Source organism: Musa acuminata, chromosome BXJ3-9, assembly GCF_036884655.1.
Source record: "Musa acuminata AAA Group cultivar baxijiao chromosome BXJ3-9, Cavendish_Baxijiao_AAA, whole genome shotgun sequence".
Lineage (NCBI taxonomy): Eukaryota > Viridiplantae > Streptophyta > Magnoliopsida > Zingiberales > Musaceae > Musa > Musa acuminata.
The window spans coordinates 12,056,611-12,067,302 of record NC_088357.1 but is presented as its reverse complement, the minus strand read 5'-3'; the positions used below and the strand labels follow the sequence as shown (position 1 = coordinate 12,067,302).

Here is a 10,692-nt window from a genome sequence, read left to right as displayed (position 1 = left end):
ATTTTCCACCATCTTCATTTATATTCATGTTTCTTTTGCTTTTTTTTTTTGACTGATTAAGTAACCATTTTGTTATTTTATTTGGGTTTAGTAGTTGCAGTCCTAGTCTCGGTTCTAGAATCGTGGGAACCACCATCGGTTCTGTTGGACTATTTGGGTTTCGATTCTGAACCTGAATTACCTATTTGAATTTTTAATTTTTATATTTTTTCTAAAATATCTTTCCGATTAGTCGTTTGTTAAGTTATTAGAAATGGTAGATTTATCATTTGGAGGGACATTTGATATGTAGATTTTTTTTTTATATTTATCTCATCGATTTGGAATCAAACTAGAATTGTGTTTTAGATTCTAAGAATCGAAATGGAACTATTCGAAATCATCAAACTATTGACCTGGTTTAGTTTTAATTTTTGACCAATTTAGTTTTGATTGGAACTGCAGATCTAAGTGGACTTGGATCTTCTTTGGAGGAATATGAAGAACTTCTCAAAACTCCCTCTTACACTTCGCCGTCCACCCTTTTTTTTTTCCCCCTCTATATATTATTGCCTGTTTATATTGCTCAAGATTGAAAAATATATTATTTCCTGTTTTTATTGCTCAAGGTTGAAAAATAGATTATTTAGTCTCTTTACGTTCCGGCTCGAAGGGGACCTCGGTGTTTCAGTTTTGTACAAAACAAAAGACTTAAGTCTAAGGATCGGTTTATTTTTTATTTTTATTTTTATTTTAGAAACAAAATTATCAGTTTCTTGTGTTAAAAGTAGGATTATCTTACACCTTGGTCTTTCTCGACCAACACACATGCCCGAGTTCGTTCGTTGCGATCCAGCAAACCAAAGAAATGTGAGGTTGAATATTTTGTTTATATTCTGCAGCATGATGGTTGAGATTATTCCGTCCAACCTATCTTCTTCCCTTTCCTCCATCCTCATTTTAGATTTTGCCAACCTAAATTTACGTGTATAATATGGTAACTAATTCTCCGTGCTTGTATGGAACATTCCCGGCGGCACCTTCTTTCACTGCAACTCCACGAGACAACTCTATTTACTGAACACCGGGGGAACGTTCGTTATTGACATCCAAAGGAGGGATGCAGAACACACGATAAGAAACGCCTTGGGAAAGGGAAGCCAGACGAGGTGGTGATGGGTGCCATTTTGTCGAACATGTGATCTTCACACCTGCAACTGCAACTCCTTGGCGGCACGCGCCTCTGCTTCCAGGGATGGCTGCCAAAGGATGGTGGTCTCGGCCAGAAGCGACGTCACCACGTAGGGATCCATGTTCGATGCCGGGCGACGATCCTCCAGGTACCCTAAATCATCAACAACCACACCCAAACAACGTCGGTCAGCAATTCCCGCTTCCGGCTCCGTCTGCTAGGGTTCCAGAGACGCTACCTTTGCCTTGTTTCTCGGTGTCGCGCCCTACGCGGATGGAGCAGCCGCGATTCGCCACTCCCTGTTCGGGGGCAAATAGAAAGAAAGAAAGAAAGAAGAAGAAAGGGTGAGTGAAGTAGCGGAAGATTTGAAGGAAGCGGAAGGAAGGGGGGGGGGGGGGGGGGGGACGGCGTACCCAAGAGAAGGTGTTGATGTTGGCGGTCTCATGCTTCCCGGTCAAGCGTCGCTCGTTGCCTTCCCCGTACGCGCTGATGTGATCCATGTGGCGGAGCGAGAGGTTGAGGATGGCTTTCTTGATCACCTCGTATCCACCTTCTTCCCTCATGCTCTTGGTGCTGCAGCATGATCATGTCAAACTACATACTCGAACCAATCTCATCTGGTGAGACCGATTCAAAAGTAAATTCTATATGATGAATTCATTTATGTGAAATTTTACAGAGATGAATTCATTTATCTTAGATCAATGATTCAGACTCAACAAGATAACAGTTTTTTTTTTTGCAGAACAGAATCTATCGAGCATCTGTAGATCTTCAATAGAAGAAATGGTGGAAGAACTGAAGACTTCGATGGAATCTATTACCGATGACGACGCCTCCTATCTTCATTGGTGACAGTAGTGTCAATCAACAACATGCAAGGTTAATATTCTTCTCTGTAAAATTCCATCTCTTCTTCTACAATTTACAAACACCGTTGCTCTTTCTAGATTTCTCCTATAAATGCAATCTCAACAAGCTATTCACGTTTTCCTAAAGGCAGTTCTTTCAGCCAACCATTTGAATGCAGCTTTTCATAACCTTCATGCAAATAATAGACAATTACTATCGAACTATTTCGATGATTTTAGTTAACTTCACTATTGCATCATGACTCCGTAACTACTGTCTCCTCAACTATATGTCAGCTTTCCTAGTAACTACTATTTTGATGGTCATAGATGAGATTGACTACAGTTCAACTACGGCACGAATAAAAAAGAAGAGCATGTTACCTGAAATTTGTGTGACAACCTGCACCATTCCAGTCCCCCTATCCATATACTAAAAAGACTCAGAATTGTTCAAGATATGCAGGTAATTCTTGTTTCTGCTTACGACGCAAGTACCTCGATTGGTTTTGGATCAAGAGAGAGTATGACACCCGCTTGCTCCGTGATTCTCTACAGAAGACACAAAACGAAAACATTAAGATTGTTGAGCTCAAGGAAAATTGAAATGTTCCTAAAAGGAATGGCTTGGGCATTTTTTTAATCTATGTAAAATTACAGATAAAGAAGAATAATGACTTTTTGAGGCTTGAATTGCGGCCACATATCCACTTAGCATATTTCTCAGAAAAGATCATTCTTGGACAAATAAATTCTCAGAAAGTCAGATAAATGATAATTTATAATAAATTGATATAATTTTCTTTCTTCTTCCCTCCTGTTTTGAAACCAGAAAGAGATTATGGAAGATTACCTCAAGAATGTATCTCGAGCACCATATATGATCTCCTGCTTCAATTCCTACACTTGGCCCAACCTGATATTCCCACTGCACAAGAACAGTTGGAGTCATCAGCATGATGAAGTTGACGGCAACTAATATGTTTTAGAAATTCAAGAAATTAAAAGCTCATGTCAGGACCACAATTATGATTCTTATTCTCCCTAAAAGTACCTGATGCAAGTGCGTATAAGAATGTATAAACAAGCATAAGATGGCACATAACTTCCAAACTAGCTTGGAAAATTATAAAAAAGAAACACATATCATGTTATCAAACAACATATTAAAGGAACCATGTACTAACTAACATACAATATCGAAACAAAGAAAACAGAATAAGGATGCTGAATTCCTTACAAAGCTCTTGCATGATCTCAATGTTGGTCAATAAATTAAAGAGGAACAATACATGAACAAAAAACAAGGTAAAGCATTCTGACATGCAAAAAACAGGAAGAGAAAAAAAAAATACCTGTCCAGGCATAACCTCTCCATTAGTGCCGCTTATGTTGATTCCAGCATACAAACAGGCCTTGTAATGAGCATCTGAAATATCACGACCAAATGATTTGTCTGCACCTACTGCACAGTAGTACGGCCCCTGAAACCATCCAATGTTTGTGATCAGTTTTATGCTATTTCCTATCAAGCTACCAGATACTTGTAGGAGCATGATGAACACGGAGGTCATTTCCTTGTATCTCTCAGAGGTTTTACAACTTGGGCAAACACCAATGAAGAGTTATGTACAGATGCTCTAGGTTTTCAACCATGATCCAGTTCTGTGATATATACAGTACTCAGTGAACTGGGCCAAGTGGTCTTTGGAATTCAATATTAGGACTTTGCTATCCATAAAATACTGTCTTTATCAGCTACTTCAGCTGACATCTTCAAGAATTTGCCAGATGAGGTTTCTGACATTCATCCTTTGGCAGGTCAGTGAATCTGATACACAATTACTATAACTTTGGTAAATAATTCTGATACACCACTAGATCAATATTTTAAGGAAAAAATTTACCAATTGAGATCTCGAATGGTAAGTAGATCTCACAATCACTAGACTAGACCAATATATTAGGTGTAACATTAAGTAAAAATTGCAATAGCTCACCAAAAGGCTGAGAGCAACAGATAAAAATTTCATGTCCTACTCGGTCTGCGCACTTCTAATGAAGTGTTGAAAGTTATCCAAGTTTTTTATTAGTCAAACCACTACCATTACTTGGACTAAGGATCCTCTCTTCTCGCTCACTTCAACACTATGACTTGAAAGCCTGTGAGGGTAAACAAGATAAATGTTACCTGAGGACCTGGGTATCCTCCCACAGGCCATCCAAGCGGCCACTTCACATTCGTCTGTAGTAAGGTGTACTCCTGCTCTATTCCATACCTAAATGTTTTTACAAAAGAAGCGAAAGAGCACCATTTCTACTTAGTTTAACATAATGACACAGATATAGCTACACAACCAAATGAATTGGTAACCTCAAATGGGTATGTTAACTCTAAATCTTCTACTTTAAGTAAACTCACCAAGGAACTTCATCGATGACCTTTTGCTCACTGAATATCTGAGCAGCCCGATATCTCTTGTTTGTAGGGATGGGCTCTCCGCTTGGGGTATATGAATCACAAATTACCTTCAAAGAATGAATGTCATTATTCTCTAAGTTATTTGGAAATTTGAATAACTGAACGGTGAAGTTTTCTGCCTGTTTAACAAAGTCTTGAAAGCCCTTCAAGATAGACAACTTACCAAAATATTGTTCCCTCCTCGAAAAGGGTCCTTGAAAACAGCTTGAGGACTGCAGGTAAAAGTAATAGCTTAGAACGAAGAAAACTGTCATCTTGCAAACTTTATGGGAAGTTCAGACCATACTATAGAATGACTTCACTGTCTTCTCCAGGAGCTTGCCCAGTGCTTGAACCATCATAATTCCATTTTGGTAGCTCCGATGGGTATTCCACAGGCCTTGTTATTGTCTAGATTATTAATCATGATAAAAGAGCTCTCAGCAAGGAGGAGAAGAATATCTTCCACACATTTTTTTTACATGATTTATTCCTTTATAGGAAAAGTATTTGACAGTGGACATGAATAAAAAATCATACCCGTGATTTGCTTCTGATGTCAATGCCAGTTCCTCCAATCCTATATAAAGCATGAAAACATTTTTTTTTCAGTCGAGATCGACAGACCATATCCAAAAATTTATCTCTATCATTCGTGTAATGTCGTCTTTTTGTTTGAAGGATTAATTGTTTGAGCATATAAACTAAAGAGAAACAGAAGAATTAAGGCTTTGATTTCAACTTCTTTTGTTTCCACTCCATGATATCTCGTCTCTTAGTCTAGCTCCCATGATTCAGAAATGCATTGCCAAATTTATCTATACGGACATTTCAATTCAATGTTGTCACATTACCAGATGTATTCTGCGATGATTTTATCAGTGAATGGGGCCATGTCCAGCTTAAGTAGATCTTCCAATCTCGACACGACGCCGTTGTCAGACTTTACAGCAAGCACTTTGAATGCAGAAACGCTCCTTTTGGTCTTAAACCTTTGAGCATTTAACAGTAGAGAATTCCACATCTTTGATGTTATCATGGGCTTTCCCTGAAGTGATTTGCTTGGAAATCTGATTTGACATTGCATAGGTGACACCATCATCTGAGCCATCTTTGCCTGCTACCTCTCTTAGAACTTCAATTCAGATTCAAGATAAGGGTCAAATACAATATGGAAAAACCTTCATGCTTGTGACTTGGATGGTAATGACAATGAATTCCATTTTCCTTTAATATATAGGCATGTTTGCAAGTTCAGTTTTGTGATAGCTAGTTAACAAACATTCCTAACCTTTGAAAGATCATGCCTTTGTTCGTCAAGCAAACACAAAATAGAGCACAAAGTTCTGAATTTAAGTTGTTCAATGCTTGTTCAAAAATTAGCAAAAATAGTCAGTTCTTCGAAATTTTCTATCGAATAAAGTACCTTGGACTAGAAACATATATCTTTTTTTTAACTCAAGTATATTCCTTGGAGCTACAAAAGGGCAAAGGTAGAGATTCAATGATGATCACACCTATAAGCCATGGGAGGCAGACTGCCAAAGGCAAGTGTTCGACTGGAAAAACAGTAAGTCCAATGTGCCTATGCATTTTAATTAATTTCTGACTCCAATCTCTCCTTTCACAATGTGAATTGGTGGTATTTTGTATTCCGAGATATATATTTTGGTCTCTTAACCCTCTGATTTGGTTTTTTTTTCCCTTTTCTCTTTGTCCTACAATGTCTGCCGCCACAAACCAGCAAAATGCACATTGGATGTGACTCATAAATTGAGGGTCTAATGATCCAATCCTTTTGTTGAAGAAATGGATGCCAAATAATTAGATGAAGCACGCTAATGCCTGCAAACTGTTTTCTCACGGAATTGTCTGTTGTTTTATTGTATGTATCAATTGATCCCTGCTTTTCTCATTAATGTTACATTTCGACCCTAATATTTACCTCCATTAATTAACTTGAAAGATTCAAGCCTAATCCAGTGAATATTTTTTACCAAACATGTTATCTCTTAAAATGTTTTAGGTTCAATTATTCTTCTTTTCTTAGCCTAAATCTTCTTCATTTCTCGCTGTTATTTTTCTTTCTGATATACAATATGAGCATAGTTTTATCAGCATTACAATGCTGATTGATATAAGACCCTAAATCTTCTTCATTTCTCGCTCTGTTATTTTTCCTTCCGATATACAATACAAGAGCATAGTTTTATCAGCATTGCAATGCTCTTATTAAACATCAATTTCCACCAAAAAAATAACAGAGCGTAGTTTTACAAGAGCATAGTTTTATCAGCATTGCATTGTAAATAGTCCTCTATTGATGGAACACAAACACCAGAAACCAAAATTATCAACAAAATCCACACAAATCGTAGTATCAAACATCAACAAGACCTTACAGAAACCAAAAACATCAACAACGTTCACACAAATTCTAAGATCCGATATCCAAAACACAAGACTTACAACATCTACTACAGGAAGGAGGAAAATCAGATCAATGTGTCTGTGGAAAGAAGCACATTCCAAACCCCAAAAATCTCAAGATGTGCAAAGCAAAAGAAGTAGCAGCACCCACTACAATGGCATAGAGTGGCAATCTCACAACATCGAGTGAAGACAGGCTTACCCAAGAGGCAAGAGTCGAAGCAGGGAGGAGGAGGAGGAAGGAAGCGCGTCAGAAACGAGGGCAGTGGCGTTGTCATGTCATATATGAAGGGAGGTTGGCTTTTGCGGAGCAGATAGGGTTAGTTTTGTCGGGTGAGGAGACTCGTCGATGGCGCTTTGGGGGCAGCAAGAGACCATAGGGTGCACAGGATAAGGCGCTCTCTCTCTCTCTCTCTCTCTCTCTCTCTCTTCATGATCAACTCTTCTAGCATCCTAATCCCACATCGTTGACCAAGTTGACCCTCTTTCTCTTTACTTGACGAATGTTGACTTGCATGTTGACCAAATTACCGCCCTTTCATTCACAGCTATTACTTGATCGAATGTTGACTTGCATGTTGACCAAATTACCTCCCTTTCAGTCACAGCAATTACTTGATCGAATGTTGACTTGCATGTTGACCAAATTTCCTTCCTTTCATTCACAGCTATATACACTCGAAATGCTTCACGTGGTGTCGTCATCACAGGGTTTCTTTTCATAATGGTTCGTCGGAGTTCTTCCCATGCTTTCCATCTCAAGAACAAGCAAAGATGCTAAATGCAAGTCTTCTGCTGTATGAAGTATATAATAATACCACTTAAATCAAAAGAAGAATTATACAACTTAATCATGCGAAAAAATAGAGAAGATATGTATTACTTAATCAAACAAAATATTCTAAATGCAAAGAAAGATTTGATGTTAAATGCAAGAAGAGTCTTCTGATGTATGAAGTAGATCAAGAGAAATGATATCTATGGAATTACAATTTGACTGGTAATAAATCCTCCTGCTTAACTTGTTTCAATCTTCTGCTGTCATTAGGTGCAATGCTGTTTCTACAAGAGATGACAAGGTTTTACTGTGCCTGCTCAGTCCAACACCGCCGGAGAAAATGTGGAAGCACTCGAGCTCGGATGTGGTCTCTGCTACAGCCTTCAATAACCTCTCCATCTCCAATTGCTCGAAGAGCTGGATACTGTTTCTGTTGGATCTCATCATCCAAATAGCTTGTTCAATCACAAATCTCCTCATTCCTGGAACCCTGATTTCCGGATATCTGTATTCTTTCAGCACTTGCACAAGCTTCACTACAAGATCAGTTTCTTCAATGGCAGCTTTCTTGAGGAATTCAGCAAATTCATCAGGATCCAGGAATTTGCAGATCTCTGTGGTTAGATCAATCGATGCCTCTAGTAATCTCTCTTTTGCCTCCATAATCACTTTCAAAACCTGTTTCGAGAACAAGAATGTTACTTGGAGCTTGCAATTCCTGTTAGGCTAATCGTACGGTTTTCATCTTAAAGGTTTGATTAGGACTAAAGATCTAATTTAATCCACGAAGCTACTTAATTTAATTTATCCCACCAGATCAATTCGCGAGACGTTATGGTTGTTGTTGTTGTTGGTGATGATAGTATAATAGAAGTTTGAGATAGAAGCTTACAGTGGGCATGGCAGCAGTAATCCCCGATAGCCGATGAGAGCATTCGGCTCCGCCGTAGGCACACAAATTGCGCAGAATCCTCGAAGCATTTATCTGAAGAACAGCATCGGTCAGTGCTTCCATGAGCCTATCCACCTCCGGCTCCTTCACGATCCGATCGCAGTTCTTCTTGCTTTCCAATGTCAGCATCGCCAGCGCCTCTCCCGCTTCATCTCTGAGCGAGTTCTCAGCCTCGGTGAATCCTGGCTCGAAGAAGATCGACAGGAGCAGCTTGATGACTCCACCTGTGCTTCCAATCTTCTCCCTTGCGCTCTCGTCCATGGCGAGGCTTTTTAGGATCTCGATTCCCAGCTTTTGCAGAACCATGTGGCTCTCTCCGTGCTGCAGGATCTCCCTTATGTTGCTCACCGTGAACACGATCTCAGAGACTTCCTGTCGTAGAATTTGGCCGATGTATCCGGTCGTGCTCACCAGCTTCTTCAGCACTTGCAGCGAACTCATCACCGTTCTGATCTGGGACTCTGCTGCATGATCATTCCTAAGCAGCGTTTTCCTCGCACTGGTGAGGTCGATGATCTTTGGCAGCAGATCTCTGGTATTGCCAATCTTCCAACAGTCCTCGTGGTCTGATGCCAGCTTCTCGAGGATGGACAGTCCCAGCAGATTGAAGTCCGAGGAGTCATCGACGACGAGCAACGATGACAGCGCCTCCATGGCTCCTGGAATTGCAGCAACTCGAAGCACGTTCCTCCTCTTCTCTGCAAGCTTCGACACGATCTCCGCCGCACGCATCCTGATCTCTTCCTCTTCGCCCGTGTTCTTCCAGTTCAGCATCTCCACGAGCCTCTCGATCGTCCGCGTCGAGCTGCCGATCTTCCTGAGCGTGTCGAGGGAGAAGCGGTCGATGGTGGCGAGCTTGTGCAGGACTCGGACGCCAATGAGCTGCTCATCGCGGAGCTCAGAGACCAGAAGTTCCTTGGCGAAGGTCACTAGGTTCATCTTGAGGCCGTCGAAGACGCTGCCTTCGATGCACTTGGAGTAGGTGTCGTAGAAGAAGCGCCTGATGGAGACTTCTCCGAGATCACACTCTCGGCTGACCTTCTCCAGCAACTTGTAGAATGAGATCCTCCATGACCAGTATGCCTTCTCCATCAGGAAGATGAGCGCCTCCGCGAGCGCCAGTCCGTAGAAGAGATTGAGAGCTGGGCTCAGGTTCCTGCGATCTCGCCCGACTACCTCGCCGTAGTCCTGCTGAATGAGGCGCATCAAGGAGAGCACCACGCAGGCGAGGGCGGACGAGAGCTGAAGCCATGAGAGGCCCCTGCTGAGGTTCTTCGACACGAAGATCCAGCCAGCGAAAGGAAGCAGGGGAACGTCACGAGAGCGCCACGTTCGTCGGCCATCGACGTCCTCGACGACGCGGAAGCTGGACCTTCCTGCACCTTCCGGCGTCGTCCAGGCCGCCTGATGCTGCCACTCCAGCTCGTGGCTGCGGCCGAAGATTCTGGTGCTCTCGGTGACGAGAAGCACGGTCACGATCACGAAGTCCTTCCTCACGAGCGCCGAGGAGAAGCCGCCGAGGAGGACGACGGTGGCCCAGACGAAGGCTAGCGTGCCGAGACCGCTTGCCGACTTCTCTAGAATCCCGAGGCGGAAGGCGAAGAGCGTCAGCTTCTTCTCCGGTGCTTCGATCGAGCTGCCAATTCTCGCTGTCGGAGTCGGGTCACTGGGATCGGGATGAGGTGCGAAGACGGGGTGCTCGCTGCCGCCTCGCACCTGATGCCGGGCGACGTCCAACATGAAGTTTCGATCTCCTTCTTCGTTTTGCTCGCTGTTGAGACTCATCTCTCGATCCCCTGGACTTGGGAAGGGAATTGTTCTACGTCTGAGTCAGGTGGAAGCACCCGCAGACCTGGAAATCTATGAGTTTATTTCTGTATGGCAGCCACTCATTAATTGCTTGGGAGTCGTCGAAGGCCTCTTTCTACGTGAAGTGCAACGTCGTATCGTAATCTACGAGAAGACGGCTCGCAGCGGTCAAACTTGAGCTCCCACGGAGGCCATTGCGTGGCAAGGGTCAAAGGTGAACCACGTGGTCAAGCGTCCAAT

At 42.0% G+C, this 10,692-nt stretch overlaps 2 protein-coding genes across 4 annotated transcripts; both read right to left on the bottom strand.

Annotated features, from left to right (window-relative positions):
* Nucleotides 1-850: 850 nt before the first annotated feature.
* On the bottom strand, nt 851-7,291 carry LOC103998224 (glutamine synthetase leaf isozyme, chloroplastic). Of its 3 annotated transcripts, none has more exons than XM_009419639.3 (14): nt 7,116-7,291; nt 5,338-5,618; nt 5,024-5,063; nt 4,791-4,894; nt 4,668-4,716; nt 4,445-4,551; nt 4,214-4,301; nt 3,378-3,506; nt 2,876-2,950; nt 2,521-2,574; nt 2,407-2,444; nt 1,585-1,744; nt 1,410-1,470; nt 851-1,324 (listed from the first exon to the last, which is right to left on the bottom strand). In XM_009419639.3, exons 2-14 carry the CDS (start codon nt 5,592-5,594, stop codon nt 1,185-1,187), a joined length of 1,302 nt encoding a protein of 433 aa, XP_009417914.2. In that variant the 5' UTR covers nt 5,595-5,618; nt 7,116-7,291; the 3' UTR covers nt 851-1,184. The 3 variants fall into 3 exon arrangements, with proteins under 3 accessions (XP_009417914.2, XP_065025518.1, XP_065025519.1); XM_065169446.1 differs by having other exon boundaries at nt 5,338-5,609; nt 7,116-7,280; XM_065169447.1 differs by having other exon boundaries at nt 923-1,324; nt 5,338-5,600; nt 7,116-7,247.
* A 638-nt stretch (nt 7,292-7,929) lies between these two features.
* LOC135650213 (uncharacterized) lies at nt 7,930-10,511 on the bottom strand. The gene is made up of 2 exons (XM_065169442.1): nt 8,584-10,511; nt 7,930-8,369 (listed from the first exon to the last, which is right to left on the bottom strand). The coding sequence occupies exons 1-2, from the start codon at nt 10,426-10,428 to the stop codon at nt 7,941-7,943; spliced, it is 2,274 nt and encodes a 757-aa protein (XP_065025514.1). The 5' UTR covers nt 10,429-10,511; the 3' UTR covers nt 7,930-7,940.
* Between the last annotated feature and the right edge of the window lie 181 nt (nt 10,512-10,692).

Excerpts from the sequence above, each read along its gene's own strand:
- LOC103998224 (XM_009419639.3), bottom strand. The coding sequence starts at position 5,594 with ATGGCTCAGATGATGGTGTCACCTATGCAATGTCAAATCAGATTTCCA. Across the intron at positions 4,895-5,023 it reads ACATCAGAAGCAAATCACGG|ACAATAACAAGGCCTGTGGA; the intron begins GTATGATTTTTT and ends TTAATAATCTAG. Across the intron at positions 3,507-4,213 it reads GAGGATACCCAGGTCCTCAG|GGGCCGTACTACTGTGCAGT; the intron begins GTAACATTTATC and ends GGATGGTTTCAG.
- LOC135650213 (XM_065169442.1), bottom strand. The coding sequence starts at position 10,428 with ATGAGTCTCAACAGCGAGCAAAACGAAGAAGGAGATCGAAACTTCATG. Across the intron at positions 8,370-8,583 it reads TTACTGCTGCCATGCCCACT|GTTTTGAAAGTGATTATGGA; the intron begins GTAAGCTTCTAT and ends TTCTCGAAACAG.